This window comes from Cuculus canorus, chromosome 19 (assembly GCF_017976375.1).
Source record: "Cuculus canorus isolate bCucCan1 chromosome 19, bCucCan1.pri, whole genome shotgun sequence".
Classification (NCBI taxonomy): domain Eukaryota; kingdom Metazoa; phylum Chordata; class Aves; order Cuculiformes; family Cuculidae; genus Cuculus; species Cuculus canorus.
In genome coordinates, this window is record NC_071419.1 from 4,945,427 (window position 1) to 4,968,274 (window position 22,848).

The 22,848-nt window shown below is 51.5% G+C and overlaps 1 protein-coding gene across 5 annotated transcripts in view; it reads right to left on the bottom strand.

Annotated features, from left to right (window-relative positions):
* Positions 1–22,848, bottom strand: part of NTNG2 (netrin G2) — a 52,969-nt gene that overhangs the window by 22,611 nt on the left and 7,510 nt on the right. For all 5 annotated transcript variants that reach the window (XM_054084555.1, XM_054084558.1, XM_054084557.1 and 2 more), the window contains exon 3: positions 6,796–7,439. In XM_054084555.1, the coding sequence (XP_053940530.1) occupies positions 6,796–7,439 (644 nt within the window). The remainder of the gene's footprint in view (positions 1–6,795; positions 7,440–22,848) is intronic.

The window sequence follows — 22,848 nt, forward strand, 5'->3', positions numbered from 1 at the left end:
GCTCCTGCTCTCCCCCAATCACTGGCTTGGCAGTGGTGCCCCCCTGCTCCCCTTTCTGCTCACCCGAGCTGGCACGGGGAGAGGCAGCACAGCAGAGAGCTGCTAATGACTGCCATCCAAAGGAAGGCTTATGATAGCTTTCCCCTGAATTGTTTGCTCTCACTGTAATTGATGAGCCTTTAATGAGTCTCATGGGATGATGTGTTTGAAGGGAGCTCTTTCCTCTCCATCCCTGAGGAAAACGATGTTTCAACTGATCTCAGCTCTCGGGGAAACGTGAATAACTCTTCTCCATCTCTCTATTGTCATCCCAGCCGTTGCTCGCAGCACGCTCCGGCAGCTGCCTGGCCATGACTTACCCACTTTTTACCTGCTTCTTTGCAACAGTTTTGGCAGCTCAGCAAAAACAGGGAGCAAATCTTTTGGGCAAAGCATAACGGGCGCTGAGCTTGGATTGTTTCTGGCCCATCTGTGCGTGCAGAAGCAGGTAAAAATAGCTTCTAATGGCTGGGCCACGGAAGGAGCGCTGCTCCTTTGTGGAGAGCAGTTATATTAGGAATCGCTTTGCTGGGAGGTCGCTCCAGCAGAGGTTTTCCATTGCCAGTGGCCGGAGTGAGGCTGAGAGGGCTGAAGAAGGTGACAGCAGCTCATTCATCCCCGGAGCAGGGCTGTGAATGTAACCCAGCCTGCAGTCCAGGGGCTGAAAGGAGAAAGAAAAGCCATTTTAAAGTGTTTTTTCTTTCCACCTAAACCAGGGAGAGAGGCTTCTGGGTTGCACTGCTTTTTGCAGAGCCAAAAACCTGAAAAACAATCCTGGGTTAGGCCAGAAGGACACGTGTGAGTGTTCTTTTTCCCTTGCGGGTTTTCACTTTTGGTGGTGTGGTACGGATGGATGAGCCCTCCTGACAGGGAGGAATCCTCCTCACTGCCCTTCAAAATGATTTGAGGTTTGGGTTACAAGGAGGAGACAATTTAAAAGATGCCAAAGTGGAGAGCACACTATCTGGCTGTTCCCATTCGAGAGGCTATTTATTTTAAATAAGTTGACACTCACCAGCTGTCAAGATCCTGCTGACTGGTGGAACATTATTTACATTCAAAGCCATCTTAAAAAGCAAACACAAAACCGAACTTCCCCATTAGGGGGTCGGGCAACAGAAGGGAGGAAGGGTGAAGAGGACATCACGGGATACGTGAACATAAATATTTGCAGAGTAATGTGTATAAATGCTGTTGGTCTTTCTCCTGGAATGCAATAACGCCTGCAATTGAGTTCATTGGCCAAATTGAATTTGGGCTCCTGTAGAAGTCTCTTTATATTAAGTGCTTTAACATATATCACCTTCTCAGTCTATCGATGAAATTCTATTATCCACTCAGGGCCGGATGCAACTCGGCAACAAAATCGGAGGGGAAATAAAAACCTTCACAAACCAAAGCCAGGAGCAGGTAATAGGACCTTGGGCATCCGTCTTCGGCTATTGACAAAGTGTCACGAGCACCTCGGGGAGGGTGGAGCTTTCTGGGTTTCTCGCTAACTCCCTTCCTCCCGTTCGGCAACTTTCCCCTCCATCTCACTGCAGTGGGAGCAAAACCCTTTCAGAGACTCAAGAAAAGCCAAGTAAACAGTTGCTGCACATTAACTTAATTTAACTATATGACCAAGGGTAAGATTTTTCTTGAACTCCAGCTAATTCCAGCCTGGAGGAACGCCAGGGAAATTCAGCCATCCAAGCTCTCGGGGACTGCCCAGCACGGAGGCAAGGACGGGCCGAGGAACATGGCACACCGATGGCGCAGACTTGGCCGTCCTTGACACGAGGATGCAGTTACCTCCTGGGACCCAAAGTCTGGCTGCCAGGAGCTGCGGGGGAAGGCGCAGGGACAGGTACAGGCAGTGCTTGCCCTGTGCTTTTGGTCTTCCCAAAGCTGCTGAGTGTGGGAGGCTGGTCATGGGCTGTGGGGACATCGGGCTAGTTCTCGGGGGCTGTTTGGGTGAGCTCGTAGCTATTTTGTGGGTGATGCTCTGTCACTAGGCAAGCTTGGCTGCGGAAGCCCGCTCTCTCACAGATCATTTACCCCCGTCCCTTACTGTCCCCCTTCTGCAAAGCGGTGGTGGTGCAGCCAGCAGGTCCCATCCTGCTCCTCAGGGAAAAGCACTCAGCTGGGACACTGGGTATTAAACAAAACCTGAGACTCTCAACAAGAGGCTCCACAGACCAAACCTTCTTTTTTTTCTCCCTTCTAGAAACAGCTTTGTCAGAGAAGTCAAGATTGCAAACTGCTACGGCTGGAGGCTCTCCAACAACTTCATCAACAGAGCCAGAAGGAGGAATGTCCAAGCGGAGCAAAGCAGCGTGGGGGAAGCCAGAACACACTTTGCGCTGGCACCCTGGCTCAAGCTGAGCTACAACTCTGCAGCGGCAGCATGCTGAGCTGCCGTTGGTGCACTGCCTTGGAAGACGGAAGCAGGAGGCAGGCAGCCACCAAGCTGAGCAGGAACTGGTTTGTCTTTAACAGCAATACAGCACCGAGCATCACTGCATCTTGAGAGTCACTGAGAAGGCAGAAAAATGTATCCCTTTCATGTAGGTACTGCTAATGAGTAACCAGCCTGATTTACTGGAGGAGGTGCTTTGACAGGGTGGCCTTGATCCTTCAGGTCTGAAGCGCCTGATCCTGGCTCTGGGACCAGGATGACAGTCTGGGTGAATTTGTTCTGCTCCGCTAGTGCAAACTCTCCACTCCAAGTCATGCAGAGAACAAAGCCTCCCAGAGAGCATCCGTACTCAGCACTAAAAACCGTACAAGGGGAAAGCAAGAGAGCATAGTGGGCTTTCCCCTTCAATTCTTTTGTGTGAGCAAAAGACAGGCCAAGGAAACCCTCCAAGAGGCAATTGGCAAAGAGAGGAGAAAGGAAATGCCATCACTAAACTGGAAAACTCATCCTCTTGTTGGTGCCTCTTTGGCCTGAGCAAAGCCTGAGACGAGGCACTGTTACGCGGAGCTGCTCAGTGATGAATAACACTCCCTCCTCCTGCCTTCCTCCGGGGACTGCCCGTCACTGGCAGGATGGACAGACAGACAGACAGGTAGAGTGCACTGGGGCAGGGGAGGAAGAAGGAGAGAAATCTTAATAATCAGCCTGGAATTGATTCACTTCTGCTCAATCAGATTTCTCCTAACTGGATCCACATGTTCTGGCCATGGCACATTAACTTCAATTACGGTTTATTAATGTCTCTGTGATGGAGCGTGCCCCACTGAGCACTGCGGTGACTGACGTTATGAAGAGGAAAAAATTACTCCAAAGAGACATAGTGTGTAATGGAAAGAGAACCAGCGGCTTTCATGGCCCCAGCCATCAGTCCCAGCAGCCAGGAAAAGCTCATTCGCCCATTCCCGAGAAGATGCCCGAGCTCATTGCTGCGCCGAGGAGAAAACTAAGCAGTGAATAGAGATCTGTAAGGAAAAGTCTTTCCGCTTCCCTTCCCCACCCTGCCTGGCACACACACAAGCACACAGGCCATGGGCTTGCTTGTGTCTATTCCTGTCTTGACTCCTCTGCATCTCCAGTTACTCTGCAGTAATCAATAGGGACAGGACGGAAGAATTAAGAAAGCAAAGAAAAGGAAAAGAAGAAAGAGAGTATAAATAAACTGTCAACCATGAACGGAGAAATGGACCTGGCTGAGGCTGTGGGAGGAGGAGATGCAGATGGAGGGGGCAGAGGAGGCCCAGAAGCACCAGTCCATGGACCAGCACCCAGGAAGGGAGTGGTGACCCTTGGGATTCACCAGATCCTCTGGAGATCCTGGCAAACTCTTAATGACCCCTGTCCAGCGGTCAGAAGAGAGACAAGAGTACAGGAGGCAGAAAACTCCTTTCCATTCTCCCTATGCTCTTTGCTCTATCTCTTTCTGCTTTTCCCAGAAGTTCTGGAGGTCATAGTGAGGGGTTTTCCTTGGTATAAAGCAGAGGGCTGAAGGATGGCATGTGCCTGGATGTGGGCTGAAGAGCAGATCCCCTTGGATGTGGGCCAAGAGGATCTGAGAAACCTCTCTGAACCCATCAGCTGCGGCACAAGAAACCACTCAGGCTCATGGTCTGCTCTGAGGACAAAGAGCTTTGCTCTTCACTTGGCCATGAATATCAACTGGAAATGTGCTGCCACGTGTCTCCTTGCCGTGTGGGCATCGCCAGCTGCCTGTCAAAATCCTGGTGCCATACAGGGGCACAGGCGATGCCACGCTTCTCTGATGCCACACACTACTCCTCCACTCTCCTGAGGCTGCTCACATCTCTGTTCTCCGTCTGAGAACTTGGGGCTGCTTTTTGCCTTTAAGCCTTCATTTCTCCACCGTCGCCTTCCCTCTCATTTTCACGACCTCTGTTCTGTCTCCCTAACAGCACCCCCCATTTTATCTAGGCACTTCCCTCCTGTTCCTTGAATGTGGTTGTCCCCACGTCCTAGAAGAGGTGCTGCCCATCCCCATCCCTGCCCTACCTGCCTCTCCTTCCCCAAGCAGGACTCCTGTCAGGCTCACATTGATTTCCCCTCTCTTCCTCTCAATAACCCATCCCTTGTTGAGCCATACACAAGATTTAATTTGGTTTTAGTCCCTGCACTGTAACTGGCTTTGCTTACAGCTGGAATTAGATTGCTTTCCAGCAAAAAAAATAAACCCTGCTTGCTGGGACCGGAATAATCGCAGGAGTGGAGTTAATGCACATGAAGCTCCTCTGCCTTATACATCGCTCATCCATAGGTTGTCCTGCCCTGCCCTGCACACGTTGGTGTTTGAAGAGTCAGCCCAGGACAGGCATTGACTTATTCCTCATCCATCCATCCAGGATGAGTGTCCCCTTCTCATGGAGACTGGCTTAGAAAGCAAGGACAGCCAGGGAGAGCCGGAGCAGTACAAAGCTGGGTCATGCTGTGGCTCAGAACTTGGAGTCTGGGCTGGAAAAAGCAGTTTGCTTTGTCCCTGAAAAGCCTTCTCTTCCCAGAGGCTTTGCTGCATCAGCGGAGTCGCTGTCAAGCAGCTCTTGATGAGCAGAGCCAAGAGGGGAGCGGAGGCAAGCAGGGGCCGCTGCTCTGCAGCAGCTGTGGGCAGCCGTCCACGCAGGCAGCCGTCCACGAAGGCAGCGTGCCAGCTCGGGATGGAGGCCACCAGGAATTTGCCAACAAACCCAAACCCATCTTGTTCTGGCCCCAGTGAAAAAAAGCAGCATTGCAGCTTCCACCGTGTGTTTGCAGCCCGACTCTCCCCAGCCAGTGCTGTCTTCTGGGTGCAGGTGGCTGTGGACTCTCAGATGTCTTATAGAGGTTGTGCCCCTTCCTCCACAGGGTATTCAAAGGGGCTTTCCTCCCCTGCCCCAGCTGCCCGTTTTCACAGAGTCTATAGGGATTTTATGTCTTGAAACAATCTCTGCTAGTATTAAAAGGTATTAAAAGTGGCCAGCGAGTTCAAAAACTGGTGAGGGACTGGGGGAAGACACCTGAAAGCCAGCAAGGTCCTGGTTTGTGGAGAATCCTACCAGCATAGCCAGAAGTCAATAGTGATGAAGCAACATATCCTGCCCAAAGCACGCAGAAAAGGTACCAGGCTTTGGGGAGGAAGGCGTTCGCAGCACACCAAGAGTGGTTTAACTTGTATCTTAGACCATCAAGTAGCCTAAGGCTGCTTTAGGTGCACTAACAAGTCCTTGGTTACCTGAGTGGTTATCCCCGTGCTTGGAAGCCAAAGGTCATCACACAAGGGCATCAAACACACCACCAGCCAAGCCAAGAGCCACAGCTGCTCATCGCAGAGAGGCGACTGTGCCAAGAGAGAGACCAAGCCCTCTGCTTGCTGTGGCCCTCACCCCTGCCTCCTGCCTCCCCCCACGGGAGCAAAGGGCTCTCCCATCCCTCACTGCAGATTCTTTCTCCTTGGAGCTCATTCAAAGGCAGCCTTGATGGCACCTGCAAAACATTTTTGCTTGCAAGTCTCAAGCAAACATTTTGGAACCGACACAAACAGCTCCTCTGTCACTGTGGTGATTCTTGTTAGCACGGGGTGGGTAATGGAGAGATTCTTCCCCTCTCGCCTCTAAGTCTCGCACAAGCTGAATCCACAAGCTGGATGGGAAATTAGCCATCTCGGCATTTTTCCACCTTACTTTGCTTTTTCAGTTGATGTCATAACGTAACATATGGCATCGAACAGAGAAATGAAAAACAAAACCCAGGAGAAACGAAGTCCCTTCCGCCTTCCCCTGCCCCAGATCTGTCGGCGGGGTTACCCTCACCCCAAACTTGATCTCCGAGATCTGAGGTTGCTATGGGGGTGCAGGACTGACTTGGGATGGCCCATCCTACTTGTACTGGCAGTGAGCTGGAGTTTAGTGGGGTGAGCCTCGCTCCTCACCCCCTCAAGATCCACTAGCATCACCCCTGAGATTTTTGGGCAGAGGCTGGCTGTGTTTGCACAGCTGGGGCAGGACATCTGAGAGGGAACTCAGACCCCGACCACTCATCCATCCAAGCCACATCTCAGCTCTCCCCTGTGCCACCTCCAGGAGGACACAGCCCTTCTCTCAGACACAGCCTTGGAGATGCCCCAGCCGTTTCCTGCATGGACACATCTGCTTTATTACTGATGCTGCTGTGCCTGGGGAGAAGGGGCATTAGAGGGAGAAACACTGATAATCTTATCAGTAGACAGAAATGCCAATGGCTTAGTTTTCTAGCGGTAACACTCTTCTCATGCCTCCAAGAAGAGACACCCAAAGCAACAGAGCGGCCTTTACCTGCCAGTGACTTCAATGTTGGAGACGGCATAGAAGTACTTATACAAATTCTCCCTCTGCACGTAGGTGCCCCCCAGGGCAGGTCTCAGCAGCCTCATCCGCAGGTCGGTCACGGTGAAGAAGTCCTTGAGTCCTTTGGCGCTCTCCAGCCGGGTGTACAAGTTGTCCATGTTCTTGAGCTCAGGGCCAGCAAAGATAGCAAAGCGGTCCCTCACCTCGAATCGGACGGTCTTCTCTTTTTTGGAACCCGCCCAGCGGGAATACTCCTCCGTGCAGAGGACCCTGTTGGCACTGGTGGTGGAGAGGTCCCGGACCCTCCGTGCTGGCATGCTGAAGGCCTCCATGCAGTCATCTGCATAATATTGGTATGGGTGCCAAGTCCTCCCATTGTCCAGCGACTTCTCCAGCATCATGATGGTGGGTCGGCCGTACTCGAAGGTTATTACGATGTCATCTGTCAGCTCGATGCTCTTGTTCCAGGACAGCGTGATGTTGGCCAGCAGCGGCTCTGGGTAGCGGCGCCACGTCACACTTTGCCAGTACGTGGCCAGCCCATCATCCTCGCTGTCAAACATGAGCTTTGGCGGGTGGGCCAGGTCTGGGTTGGAGGCGTCACACTCGTCGCTGCACAGGTACGGGTTCTCCTGGAACAATAACAATGGTCACGAGAGAAGAAGGCAGTGCCTGGGCATCGTGTGGGCATCGCAGGCACGTGGCCAAATTCACACCATTACTGGGCCCTGGTTTTAGCCGCTCGTGTCAAACGTTAACTGCTGGGCTGAACTGGAGTGTGCCGGGGGTGGGGTTCTGGATGATGCTGTATCTGAGTATGAATTTAAGAGTGAAATACCGAGCTTTGCCTTTGCTATAGGAACAGCTGAGCTGTTTCCTTCGAAAGGCCCTTCGGGAGAGGGCCTTTCAATTTGGCACAGGGGCAATTTTCATAGAAAGCGCTTTCCCTGAGATGGTCTCTGAGAAACGCTGCTTAAGGCTGGCTGAGTTACAAGCCTATGGAAAGCTGCATTCACCCCTGCTCCCTTACAGGAACCAAAAGGCTGGAATCCCCAAAGCACATCCATCCCTCTGATGGCTCCTGATGCTGAATGGGCTGAGGACGCACCATTGCCTCAGCGCCTCTGAGTATGGCTGGAAAGCAGATTCCCCAGCTCTGAGCGGGACAGGGACAGGCAGTAGTGGAGAGAGCAGAGATTTGTGCTCCTGGTGCCTCCGCTGTCTCCAAGACACCATCCTGGCCCTGGGGAGTGGTATGCTCGGGATGAACACGCTCAGCCTGATGTGATGACCACTGCTGGTGACTTCTCAGTTCAACCTACCCAAACCGACCAGAGGCTGAGCTGACAGGAGATTGGGAAGGGAATGGTGCAAGCAGTTCTGTGCCCATCCACCAGTGCCCAGAAAGGACGTGGGACTCCCACAGCCTAAACAACATCCCTGGCCACTTGCTGCTTGTCCAGGTGCCCTTAACCCATGGCAAATAGAAGGGAACATCGGTTAACACCTGCCTATCCAGAACCTGAGTTACGTAGCTGTGCCTGACTGCCTTCCCCAGCTGCAAACAGGAGGTGCAATGGCCTTCCCATGGACCATCGTGGGAAGAATGGCTTATCCCATCCAGGCAACAATGTCCACTGCTACATCACTCCTTGCCTGCAGGCCTGGGTGACAGGAGAGAAGGTCCAGCCATCCCATTTTGCCCAAAAGTGACTGCACAGCCAATCTCGTATGTTTTGCAGGGACACACGCACACAACCACATGTGCTGAACTGTACTGAGGACATATTGTCAAGGTCACACACCAAACGTTGTAGTTTCGAAGACAGGCATCAGGGTTAGCAGTGCCAATGGGTTTATTGCTAATCCATACCTGTGATAAAGCCTATCATTACAAGCTGAGGTGTTTCTTGTCCTGCAGACCCTGCCTCTGGAAGCGTGAGGGTCAGACCTACCTTGGAGATGACATGGGGCTCGGTTATAGTGGGTACTGTCTGCAAAAAGACTCTGCAGCACACTGCAAACCCTTTTTGCTTATGAAGAATCTCTTTGCTGTCACTTTACTTCCCTCTCCGACTCAAAATCCAGAGGATCAGGAAGGGAGAGAGGCTGGTACGACAGGGGGCTCTGCTGCAGTGGGACCCTCGTCAGGGAGGCAGAGCCACCTGGCAGAGGAGGAGGTGATAAAGCAGCTGGAGCAGCTCAGAGCTGATGGCTGGAGGCAAGAAGCCTGCTGGGGTGGGAGCTCTGTCCTTCTCGAGCACAGCCGACTTGCAAGGTAAGACCGAGTCGCGTTTTGTGGTTTGGTTTGTAGATGCTTTGTGTGTGGCTGGCAGCCTGTTTGAAGGTGTCGACTGTGTAGAGCAGCATGCTCCCACCTGGCCTCAGGGACCTCCTGCAGCACCGGGGCTGTGCTGGGCTTCGGGGAGCTGATGCTGCTAGCTGGAGGCTCAAACAAATGAGATGCAGGGCTGGGGTCTGCACAAGCTGGTTCTGTCCTCGGGCTGCGAGAGCCCTCCTGCAAGTCTGGGAAGAGGATACCCCCTGAGCATGTGGCATTGCAGACTGATCTTGCAAAACAGGATTGCTTTGACCTGGGAAAGTGTTGGAATCTAAGCGCTTGTGACCTGCTTTTAGGGTGCTCCACGTATAACCCGGGCAAAGCAGAGTGGGGATCCGGTTTGCACAAATGGATGCTCTCGGGTGCAAAGCGTTTCTGCGCTTTGAATACGGAAAAAGCGTGTAACATGAAGAAAAATTTGGAAAATCTAGGCTTTGCCACCTTCAGTTGGGCAACAAAAAGTGCTGGGAACTTCTTAGAGTTTCTCCACTCTGCGTCTGTAAAAATGGGCCTTTGATACCTCCCTACAGCTTAGAGACACGCGCTGAATGTGAGCGACTGCACCGTGAGTGGAGGCCACAGTGCTGAGGAGCCTAGAAAAGCTCAGGAGGGCATAAATAATTCTGTCTTCTGAGTAGCGCGCCGTAAATAAGGCAGAAGGCTGCTCCACCAGCAGCGTGGATAAAACAATATAGCGAGCAGCTGATCTGTACGTGAGCATCAGGCTCCTTTGCAGCAGATGCAGCGGCAGCCTTGGGGAGAAAATGGGACTCCTGTAAATAAAGTATGCAATGTTGTGTGCACGAAGCTGTCAGGGAAAGCAGCAGAAGCCAGTTGATAAAATGGGGTAAAACTCGTACTGTTTTCAACGCCGTCTTGCTCTCAGACAAGGACCTGCCTGACAGTAAAGCCACGAGTGCTACGATGGGATTTGCCCCTCCTGTTACTGCTTTAGCTTTGAACCGTGTGTGGCTTTTGCCATCTCCCTTTGTGTCAGAAAGAAGGGCTGCAGCCGGAGCTGCTGAGCCCCGGTGTGGTGCCCATCCCCAGAGCAGGGATGCTACCAGATGAGTGCTTTGATGGATGTTTTAAAAGCAAATGCCTATAGTTTTGTTATTTTTCACTTGCTTGCAGCTGCATCAACTGAGTGAGGGAAATCAATGAAGTGCTCAGGCTTGCTTGGGTGAGTCAGGTCAAGAGGTGAGGGCACCTGCCCAGGAGCTCCTCAATCCCTCACCAAAGAGGGTGAGATGCCCCAAGCAAAGGGTGGTGCCAGCCAGGGTGCAGAGGGCTCTGAGATGCGCTGGGGGGGTCTTCCTCTGCTGCAACACGCTGTTCTGGAGCGGGGATTAAAAAAACCTAAGATATTGACATATTTAATATGCTCTCCTGACTCGTCACGTTCAGAGGAATTGTTTACCTCTGCTAATGAGACACAGCTTCCTGCTGGGGGATGTAGCTGCCTCTTAGCTCAGCTTTACAGCAGTGGCTGATGGAAAAGGAAAAAAAAAATCCCCATCAGATGAAGCACTGGGGGATCTGAGTAAGTTTCCTGTGCTGAGGCAACATATTGTGTTGCAGTATGGTCCTACTGCCAATGTGGTCATACAGATGGCTTAATAGGACGGTCTTGAAAAGACCATCTCTGAGGTCCGTTTTTCACCTTTTGTCTGATGGAGGGTGCAGCAGTGCAGCGTCTTGGTGAGATTGGGTGGGGAATCGGCTCAAGATAGCACCAGATAGCTCGCCAATAAACCTGCCTTGCTGCTCAGTGTCTGTGTATGAACAGGAGTCTGCCTGCGTGGACCTGTCCTGGCAAGAGCACTCTTGCCACGCGGCTTCTTTCCCTCGCGTGCAGCAGCCACTGGGGCTGCCAAAGCCCTTGAGATGGTGTAAGATGAAACTCTACTGAGCATTTGCTGCTTGAGCTGTCCCCAGGGTGTGGCCACAGTGGCCAGCTTCACCTTCAGGGCTACGGATGATGGTCATGTCAAGGCTTTATTTGGATGCTTCCATAAGCAGTGGCCAAATTACACACGGGAAGGACTCTGTGACCAAATCACAATAAGAAACCATTACTCAGACCAGAGTGGCCAGGATGGGAGGTGGGACAGGTTCCCCAGGAGCAGCGATGAAAGCAACTGAGTCTGACAAGTGCAATGCCTCTCCCAGCGTCCCGTCTGGAGGGACAGAGCTGGCCAGGCACGTCCTCAGCAGGGTACCTGGCGGGTCAAGAGTGGGAAGAAGCAGAGCCAAAGCTCTGCCCATCTCCCATATGCTTGTCTCGGAGACCAGAAAATGGAGGTGCACGATCCCTCTACATCCCAACCTGTAAGTGTGCTCAGCTCAGCCCAAAGATGTCTTTAACCACCCTGATGCTCTGGAGCGATGCACTGCCTGAGAGCTGTGTGGTTGTAACAGGGCAAATGCAAACTGAAGCCCTAACTGACAGTGTTGGAAGGTGGGGGAGACCCTCAAAAGCCACCAAGTGAGTCACATCACTACAGCTTCCTCTGCTAAAATGAAGTGTTCCTTTTTGGTTTTAGGTTTATTGAATTGTCCTTCCTCCATGAGATGCTCAATGCGTTTTCTGCTGGTGGGGTGGTTTGAAGTCAGCCAGGAGGGCAGGGGGGAGCGGAAACAGATGGCCATACTTTGGCTTCTCTGTTGGTCCTGGTAAGATCAGTTATAGCACTGTTGAAACAATTCCAGGTATTATTTTTGAATCTGGTTTCCTCCTTCAAGCCGTGTGCCCTCCAAAGAATCTGTCCAAAGTCTCAAGATATTTACGTCCTCAATCTAAAAGTCAGAATGCATTAGCCAGGCAAACTTGGTCTCTGTGAGCTTAAAATAAACCAGTTCGCTTTGAGTCTCACGCTATTAAATCAGTCGCGAGTGTCCTCACAGCAACTAAACGTTGCATGTTTCCAGCTCTCCAGTATGCTCTTCTGGTTGCTCATTTCTTGAGGGCACAACAAAGCGTTGCTTACCCCAAAGAGGTGATGCCCTGGGGACAAACTGTGAAAGCCTCATTGAGGACAAGTTGGCTTCACAGCAAGATGGGGCAAAGCCTCCATGGGCAAATGCCTGGAAATGTGTCCCAGGGACTACAGACTCAGCTCTTGGATTTCAACTGTTCTCTGTGCCGGAGGGGAGTCAGTGCTGGCAGAAATGCTGCAAAAGGGACTTTCTGAAGGTGATAGTGGGGACTTCCTCCTTAGAGGGTTTCTTAAGAAACAAGATATCACTCTGACAAGCCACGATGACAGGAATCCAGGATGCTGCAGTGAAACTGCTCCCCATTTTGCCAGGGAGAGAGGGAACAGGGGAGAACAGCCGCAATACAAGAGCCCGGTTTTACAAAGCCCAGCTGGTTTCTAGAGCTCTTGACAAGGGCACAAAGTTGTTTTGCTTTCTTTTTCCTGGCAGGTAATGCCATTTTAAAGCTTCGTAGCATAAAGTTATATATTTTTGTAGGTGAAATTACTTGATTAATCATTAAGCTGTTGAATATTTTAAACAAACTGGACATCTGTTGTGAATGGTGAAAGCTGCACAGAAATAAAACTGCAGCTTTTAGGAGATCTCCATGCCAAGGGGAAGCTGGAAAGCAATTACAACCACTAGCTGCACAATGAAGAAAACGAATAACAATATTAAAGGCATAATATTATAATATATTAATAATCTTTTTTTTTAAACCCAAGATTTGAGCACAGAAACGTAAGTGGATGATGTGTAACTTTGCATTGCTTGGTCAGGAATGCTCGTTCTAGCTCTCGTAACCCAGTTTGATTTGTTTAATGGTGTCTTTGCCCAGGGACCCTCCTGAAGTTGTTTTGCTTTCAGGGGTCTCTTCTGCCTGATGAAATTGCTTTGTTTAAGCCAAGGCCTCTGATACAATCTAGCTCACCCTGGGATCAACTTGGTTTTTAATACAATCGGTCTCCTAATAAGAGTAATGGCAAGGTGTCACCAACTTGGAGTAATTCCAGAAATCCAAACTTCGTATTGGGGTTGTGTGGAAATCCTCTCCTTTTATATAGGAAGATTTTTATCAACAGGGGAAAAATTAAATACTTTTCTTTGGCACAAAGATCTCTATGCCATTGTGTAGATTTCTCTTGGGTCCTTTCTCTGTAGATATTTTTTTCCCCTCAAGAACTGGCTCTCAAATCCAACCAGAGAGCTCAGACCTTGGGCTTTCCTGCAAGTGCTGCCTGTAGTTGGGAGTGGGGGCTGTTTGGTCACCCCTTCCACAGCCTAAAGAGCCTGGAGAGCCAGGTCCAGCTCCCTCGCCAGAGAAAAAAAATCTTCCTACAGACCTTGAAATGAGAGATCTGCTTAATGACCAGGCTCCTGGAGTTAGGCAGGAGAAGGACTGGTGGCCACTGAAGGGTGTCCCTCCTGGCCCTTGTGAGCCGCCGCTGCTGTGGGTGAGGTGGGTTTGCATGGTGTTGCCTCTTATCTTTATGTTTTTCTGAGTGGCATGAGTAATTTGATGGAAAAACATCTCTGGGCAGAAGCGGTGTTTTGCTCGCGCGTGAGTCAGGTGGTTGCTGGAGCGATTTCAGTGGGGCAGGCAACAGCTCGGAAACCTCCTTCCTTCCTTGGGAGCCCTTGTGGCCAAGGAAACCTCAGTCTGAATCTCCTCCCAGGATGGGACAATCCCCTCCTTAAGCACCCACCCCTATCATCTATGGTGCTTAAGGAGCTTTTGGGTGCACCCCAAGGCCCTTTTGTTTCTCATAGGGTATCTACAACTTTGTCTTTGATTTTGCACTTAAAGGTTAGCTGATGAGGTTCACAAAGTCCCCATGCTGCCTCACACAGCAACAAAGTCTTTAAATCGGTATCGAATTTCCTCTAGATTCTGCAAAACATCCACATCGGCAAAATCCTTGTGTGCACCTGATCCTTTCTGCCCTGCTAAGGTTCCTGCCATGGACTGGTGCCACCACGGGTCTCTTGCAGCCTTTCCTTTCTGAACAATCTCAATAACGACTCACGGGGAGGACTGATGGCTGTGGGAGATGGGGGTCCCCTACCCATGGTGGGGAGCAGGGGCCAACCCGCTCCAACTCTGCCTTTCCTGCAGGTGCTCTGGCACACAATCCCACCAGCTTATTTTGTACCACCAGCTTCTCCTCTGCCCTTCCCTATCCAGCACCAGGCTGGATTTGTTTACTCAGGAGGCTGCGGGATAAAGCTGAAGCGATCGACTCCGCGTGTTTGCTTTCCTGCTTCTTTATGCTCAGCCAAATTCCCCTGATTCACACTGGGATTGAGCCGTGGGACTTTGCTTCACCTTCAACCTCTGCTCCAGCTTTCCTGGCTCTGCTGGGGTTTCACAGGGATCTCCAACCCCGTCTCCATCCCAGTTAGGCTGTGGGTTTGCTCTGGTGCCTGTCAACACTGGGAAATATCCCACCGGGCAGGGAAGATGCCGTCCCCGACCCAGCTCAAGTGACAAGTGCCTTTATCCTCCCCAATGATACTAAGTTAAATCTATTTTCCGCAACACAAATTTCTGACAAGGCCACATTGAGTGATGAGCGTTTGGGGAAACATCCTTGGTTTTTCTTCCAATAACCACTCCAGGGCGCGACGCTCTTTCCCGAACAGAATTGCATTTACCCAGGTGAAAACGCAAGCTCATCCTAACGTCGTTAAGGGGTATTTTCACTCTTGCTGCTCCTGACCTGAGGGTTCAGCTGCTCTATCTGGATTTATGAAAAGACAACGTGATTTTATGATCAAAAATAACATTTGCGAGTAATTAAATCTCGTGCTTCAGGGCATAAACCATAACCTGCCAGTGGCCAGAATGGGACTCCCAGAGAACTGGAAATACTCTGACAATTAATTTTCACTCTATTCATGGGCTGGGAGGGATCAGAGGGGTGAAACAACCGTAATTAATTTACAGCGATTATTTCCAACAGCTGGCAAGTGACATAACTCACCAGCAGAGATGGCTGGGAGCGTGGAGATAATTGAGGAGAAATACGAGGCTCCTTTTGAGCCAAACAGCCTCGTGCCGGCCCTTCCCTGGGAGCCCGGGTGAAGGTCTGTGCCCTCATTCGACGCCCTGGGGAAGTTGAGGGAGCCATGCAGAGCAGCCTGGCCAGGGGCTGCTCCTCTTGCACCAATTACGCCATCCCCTGGGTACCCAAGCGGGTTTTCCCCACAGCACTGCCATGACTTGAACCCCGCAAACCTCTCAGGAAAGCTTTGTCCGTGCTGTTTTGCGATGCCTGTTGGTGTGCAGGGAGGGGTCCCCATCAGGGCCAGTGCCGCCGCTTTGACTGCCAAGATGCTGGCGCTGCTCCGAATGCAAATTTTGCCTTTTCAAAATGAAATCTTAATAGCTTTTTTCAAGATTATGTGTTTTCAAGATTATGTGTTTTCTCTTTGACCACTTTGGTCAAAGCTCCCTGCGTTTTAGATAATGCAGAAGCTCTCATATGGTCGAAGATAGTTTTCCCTGGAGCTGTCTGTGTGGCTGCTGCCCTTGAGCCGCTCACCAACGCTCCAGCAACCCCCTTGTCCACACACCCTGCAGGCATCGCTCTCTTCTTTGTGATAACCATCCAAAGACATGTCTTTAAACGGCCTTTGTGTGTAGGGGGAGGTTCTGGCAAGGCATCCACGCTTCAGTTCAGTATTATTGCTCAGCTCTGGTTGGGAAGCGGCAGGCTCCTGTGCAAGGAGCCTTCTACGGATGCGGTTGGGATGGGATGAGCAGCTCAGGGTGGGCTGATGAGGTGGTTTGCTCGCTCGTGCGCCCTTTCTCTCACCGTCTCTCTCCATCCAGCCATCTGGGGCTCTTATTAGGGCAGACACAGCAAAAGGGGAGAAAACCGTCCTCGCTAACAAGCTGTTTGTTGTTTCTGAGCAGGTAAAGGCAGAGCTGGAATGAATTATTAATAGAGTGGAAATGGGGTCCTTCCACAGATCTGCTGCTAATTCTGGCTCAGTCAAATGTCACTCCCTCTGTCTCCCCCCCGGGGCCGTGGTTTGGGGGATTGATTGCTCCTCCGCTTCCTTCCCCTTCCTCCCAGATCGGAGGTTGTCCGAGTGCAAGGTCACCCCTTGGCATAGGTGTTAGGACACGTTTTGCCTGCGTGTGGGATTCAGGAGAGTGTGAGTCAGCAGAAACCGGCACCGCCAACTTCACGGCATGGCTCTTAGTGAGCACACGCTGGGACACACTCAGTGAGACATTTTGCTTTGGTTTTTGCCTCTTCCCTTTGGCCTGAAGCAGATACTCATTCACTGAACAGCGCGCCGCTTGTTCAAGGCTCTCGGGCTCCCTTGGGCCCGTCTCTCCGCCAGAGAAGAGATTCAACCTCTACTTGCGGCTGCTCTTCCCCTTCCCCCTCCAGTCTGCTTCTGAATTCAAGAAGCATCTCATTCGTATTTCATCTTAGCTCAGCACTACATCCTTCTCTCCATCAGCCACGGGGAAATATCACAGCACCAGACAGGGTCGTGAGGTGGAAGTGCAAGGTCCTATCTCCAAGAGGGGGAAACTGAGGCAGGGAGGGATTTCAGGAGCAGGTCTGGGCTTTACCAGGAGTTTTGGAGACTCCATCTTTCTGAAGATCCAGCTTCCCCAAGCACAAGTAGCCGGGCAAAGCAGTGGCTCCTTCCACCCAATCTTGACATGAGAGTCAAGGCAACCTCTGCTCTCCTCTCATGCTCTCTCTGAAACTCTCCTCGTGGTCTGCTCAGGACCTCCAGGAAAAGGGTCTGAATGGATCTTTGCACTGCAGATGGTACAATCTCTGCAGGCAGCTGACACCCAGGCAGGAAGCATCCTCTCCACAAAGGGAGGGTCTGGAGGGTGATACTGCCCATCGTGTACAAGGACCGACTCAAGTCACCTGCCACCCTTGCAACGCAGCCGGCACCGCTCGTGCATAGACACAAATCCCTTCACGCCCACTCTGGCTAAGCCCGAAACAGAAAATCTGGTGACACGATGAATTCTAATCTCCAGACTGAAATCAGCCCCATCCACAGGTGACCTCTTCAAGAATGGCCACTGTTTGCGGGGTGACCTGGGGGTCAACATTGCCATTTCCAGAATCCCTGGATAGACAGGCAGCAGCTCAGCTTCTGCTGCTGGATCCCTTACCTGGCACCTTGTCCTGACAAATGCATACGCAGCCGACTTGTGGGCAACACAAGGGTTAAGGCTGCCCGGAAAATTCCACTCCTAAGCAGATAATCTGTGCTGGGCACACACACACACAGTCGCCCGCAGTCTGGCCTCCCGTGGAATAATTTTTGAGCAGCTCTTTCTTTGTGAACTGCTAATCCCCCGGTGAGCTGCTCGCCCCATCCCTCCGGCGCCCTGGGCTCACCTCACGCCCACCTCCTCGCCGCGGCTGCGCCCCTGCCACCGCTCCTTTTGCAAGTTTGTGGATTACGGGGTGACCTAGAGCCTGAGATCAGAAGCTGATGAACCAGATGCCCCCATAGCAAGAAACGGTGGGCACACGTTCAAAGACGCAGGCGTTTAATCCCATTGACTGCTTTTTAGCTTGTCTCCAAATCTTGGACTTTCTGTACCCGAGAGCTGCAAGCTTTGCTCTTCCCAGAGCACTTCCCCGAAGCTTGTCTACAAGTTAAGCTGCTTGGAGCCTGCCCCATCCCTCTTCTGCCAGATTATTAAGCCCTTGTATCGTGCTACAGAGACATATTGGTGTCCGCAGCCCCTCGCAGCAGGGGCACAACAGCAGCAACCTGTGTGCTGGGCTCCAAGTACATTATTGATTCGGGACTAAGAAAATGCTTAGGAAGTAGGAAAAGTGTCCTGCTCTCTAAAAGCTTGTGCGCCTTGTAAGCTCAATACATGCAGCCTTTGCAGAGAGGCTCGCTACGCTGCTATTAATATTTTATTCTGTAAGAGAGGCCCCGATAGTTTGAATGGGGGAGGGCAGGATGCAAAGGCTGGGGGGGGGGGGGGAGGAAAGTGGTCTGCTGTGCTCATATAGGGGTGCAGATATTCCCCAATGTTTAGCGGGTGAGTGTGGCTGGGTGGTCCCCTGGACCCACCTTCCTGCCTCCAAGCAGGGCTTCTGCATCTGCTGCATCACCCACTCTGCTTTTGCTGTTGCGTGAAAAGTCTGTGGTTGCTTTACGCTCTGTTTTAAGGGTAATGTGCCAGCAGGTGCCTGTCGGTGGCTGGAACGGTGCTGTGGGCAGCCAGGAACGCGCCCTGGCTGCTGCGTGGGGGCTCTCCTTGAGGGCAGGACTGTGATCTTCTCCTTTAGAGCAGCCTCCAGGCTCCCTCAAAGGCAGCACCGTGGAGCTGAAAGAGCCACCTCAGCCAAGGGATGAGGGCTCACAAACCCTTTGGCTGGGAATAAAAACCAATCGAATCTTTGCTGGTTCTCCAATTGGGATATCCCTCCCAAAGAGGATGTGGAGGCGTTGAGGGTGGGACTGACACGGTGATGGCAGCATCCACGCAGCACTCAGCGATGAGGAAGGGAAGGACCCACTGCCCACGCTGAAGAGTGCAGGAGAATGGGTGCTGGTGCAGGGTTACAGACACGTGGGTGCTGGAGCCAACCAGTAGCACTCACGGATGTGCGACCCCACAGCCACTCCAGCACGCGTCACCACGCTGCTCTAAATACATGCTGGAGCTCGCCATTCCATAGGACTCATCAGAGGCAGAGTCTGCGGAGGGGAGGCTGCCACGTTCGTGGCTTCTGTACGTGTGTGATCAAGCATGACAGGAGAGAGCCAGCTGGGACATGACCCAACCTGGTAGCTCTGCATCGCTGCATTCCTGCATCCACCGATCTCCTGGACAAGCAAGACAGTCTCTTCTCATGGTTGGAGCCATCTCAGGGACAGCTGACAAATGGAGAAACCCCCACAAGCCCAAAGCCAAAAGTTTACCCTATGCCTGCCCGCTGGCAGCACAGAGCAGATGGATGGAAATGCCAGTGCCAAATGCTGGAGCCGGGCCAGCGCGGGATCAGTGCTGCAATGGGCATCCTCTGTGGGTCCTGGTAACCCAGCCTGAAAGATGGGGGCCTTGTGGGGACCTCACAAGGCACGTCTGAGGCTGCAGGCATAGGAGAGGGTGGCACATCTGCCTGGGGCGAAGGATGGAAGTCCAAACTGTTGTTTGTTGGTAGGTTTTAGCCAGGTTTTTCAGGCATTGGCTTCTCCTGGATGGACGCTAAGCAGAGCTTCACAGCCCATAGTGGCAAATGCCCCTTTGGAGTTTTCCAGCACAGGAACCGGTGTGCTGCACTGAGCTGCCCAAATAATGCCTGGGGCATATTCAGCAGTTCCCCGGGGAGATGGATGCCTTTGAGAGGACGGCAGCTGTGCTGCTCACACCACCTTGGTGGACAACTCCTGCTAAGGAGGTCAGCAACAGCCCATGTGCATAACAACTCCAGAAAGTCAGAAATTCGGGCTCTGCTAGCCAAGCATCGCCGAGCTGCTGTTGCTCACGCTTGATGGAGCTCACCATCTAGGTCAGAGGAAGAATTCATTAACCTTGGGACCCCTCAGCCACCACTGCGCTGCTGTAAGCTCCGTACCCCTCCGAGCAGGGACTGTGTGAGATGGGCATGGAGTGCCTGCTGGCTCCTCAACACCCTGTCTCCTTCACCGGTGGGATATAGGGGTCTGGCTGCTTCTGGGGAGTGGGGCTGAGCTCAGGAGGAAACAGTAAACCTGCAGGTCTTGGCTCTGGTGGGGATGAAACAGCTGCTCACGTGTGTTGCAGCCCCTCTGTGACTTTAGGTTGAGGAAACAAGGTTGCTGCAAAGGAAGGGGCTGTGATGCTTGCGCCGTGGACAGGGGTTTTGGCACTGCTTGAGCATGTTTCCATTTTGTTTCTCCAAAAGTATGAGGTGAACCAGATGCAGAGCTTGGATGGTTCCTGTCAAGGGCATCAGGATTGCTTGCTCGTTGCTGTGCTGCCCCAGAGCATAACTTTTTTTGGGGGAAGAGTTGTCATCCAGTGCCATACGTGATTTTGAAATGCTGCTTCTGCAGCTTTGCTGCCTGTCACTGCATGCAGTGCTGCAGCCAAACGCTCAGCATGCAACGCTGCAGCCAAGCACTCAGCCCCACAGCCCCTGCAGGAGCGGAAGGCAAAGCAGTTTGGGTCATTTTGCAGAGGTGATTTTTCAGACGGATCAGTGACCTGGTCTGACTCACCATGGCTCCACAGCTTGTAGAGTTGGTAGAGAGGGACCAGCAGGGGATGTGGAGGTCACTCATGTGGGACAACGGGCAGGGATGTGGAGCTGGGACACCCTAAATGCTACCCCTCACAATCACGATGCTAAAAGACTGTGTTTGGGGTCTGAAAGCATAACGAGGCTCAACTAAGGGAAACCAGAGTGTGGTAGCCGAGCACTCCTCCCCATTGCACAGTGCTGTCTGTAGGGAGAATTCCTTTCGAAGTTCAGTGGGAGATCGTATCGATGCTATAGAATACAATACGGATTAAAAAAAATAGATAGGAAGGACTTAAATCTCTTCAGCTTCAAAAGTTGCTCATGGAGAAGTAATCCATGGAGCTGGCGTGGGAGTGAGTGCGAGGAAGAGCTGCTCTCCTGGCTCTGGCCACACTCCTAGCAAGTCTTCGGTTCTCTCCAGCTTTTCCCATTTGAATGCTGCTCCCTTTGAAAAGCAAAGCTTTTCTTAAAAGCAGTTTATTCTTCACCATCTCTTTCAAGAGAAAGGTAAACTTTCTGCTCACTGTACCAATTAAATCTACTTGACAGCCTGATTTTTATTGCCGCGTCTTTTCCATCAGCAGGTGGAAATGCTCCTTGTTAGAGGAGCAGCATCCCACTTTACAACAAGATGAATCCCGAACTGGGCATTTAAAGAAATTGCTATGGACTGTGAGGGGAAATCCCGTTTGCTCAGCAGTCTCTAATTTAAAGTTGAATTGTATTCTTTCATTTTTCTGCAAAGCCTCTGCTTTTACAACAGATCCTGCTGCACTCTGGAGTAGCCTCTGTGGTAGGAGAGGAGTAGCGTGTAATTTGCTGCGCAGCTACGGGTCTGGCCCCAAGGGCAAGGAGCCGTCGATCTTGACTTCAAATAGCAGTCACTGCAGCAACTCTGAGGCTGAGAAATGATTAAGGGTGGGAACAAAACCGAAAGGTCCCAGCCCTTTCTTCCACGCTCAACAGCAATACCACAATGGGTGCAAGAGGTTGTTTAGGGAAACCTTCATCCAGATGGAAATGGCAGCAGGTGCCTTTTCCAGGCTCTCCTCAAAGGAAAGGGGAGTATCTTCCAAGTGTTAATTTAATGTACTGCAGGATTTCAAGGGAGAAGGGGGGCTGTTAGCACTTTATAGATGTGAAAAGAAAGATGCGACTTTCCATCCCTACAACTCTGCCCGAGAAGTCACAGGTAATTTGACAGCAGAAAGTGGATTTCTTGTGCTGCTGAATTTTGGCCTAAATGCAAAGTAATTGTCCCCAGTGCCATACAGGTCCCAAAAGGAAAGGCAAAGGGGAGCTCTGTCTCCCAGTCCTGTGCTAAAGCCAAGGATGGGTTTGCAACCAGCAGTGGCTCATGCTGACTTATTCAAGGAGGAGGAGGAACATTCGCTTTTCTTGGAGGGGATTTTTATTTGACTTGTACAGGAGCTCCTCTCAGCCTAAAGGCTGCCCTTGAACCCTGAGGCATTTGCAAGGCTGAAGAACACTCATACTTTGCCCTTCTTCTGGCTCTCCAGTGTGAAACAAGGCGCAGGGGTAGCAGAGGCACCTCCTGTGGGATGTGTGGGCTGCGGAAGGGCTGCAGGTTTTGTCTCTGCTCAGGGTACCAGAAGGGATGAATCCATCCTTTAACCACCAGACCATGCTGCATCTTTAAAAATGCTTTTGGAAGAGCATTTCTGAAGCAATTCCATTTTCCTTCTTACTTTAAAAACTTCGATGTTAGTTTTAATCATCCCCAAACCCACAATCCTTTCTTCGCACCAAGGCTAGGAAGATACGGTTGGGTAGAGGTGTACAAGATGGGCTAAGAATGTAGGGAAAAGGGTTTTTGTGCCCAACTTTAGCAACTGGCCTACTAAGAGAAATAGTTCTTTAGTACAAGCTTTATAACTACATGTCATTCAGAAAGGTTTAGCTAAGAATTAAACTAAACATCAAATTTGGCTGAATGGGTAATGAATAAATAAAGCCCTTTCCTTTCATGTACCCACGCCAAAATCATCAAGCTCTATTAGCTGATGAAACAATGCTGACGCCAAATAAAAATACCCCTGACCCATCAATATGGGCTAAGAGCTCAGCCCTGCATCAAAGAGCACTGTCTGAGCAAGAAATACTGTCTCGACACCTTGGGGGGGATGTTGGAGGAAGGGCCCCTGTCCTGGTGGAGAGCTGGGCTCCTTGTGCCACCAGCTGAGTGCACAAAGGTCTCACTGTGTTGTCAAGAAGCAGCAAAGCCATTACGTGAGGGCTGCTGGCTCGCAGGCAGTCTGCTCTGGATATCTCTCCTGCGTACCCCACCTTGCTTTTGTTAGGATGATTTGGAAACCCCTTGAGTTGTAAACCTGTTTGGAGCAGGGACCGTGGCTTTGGCGTTTCCTTGCTCCCCACCCTGTGCGTAAATCCACCCACAAGCCCTGTATTATTTTATCGTGTATGCAAACTGCTAATGCTTGAAAGTGAAATTCT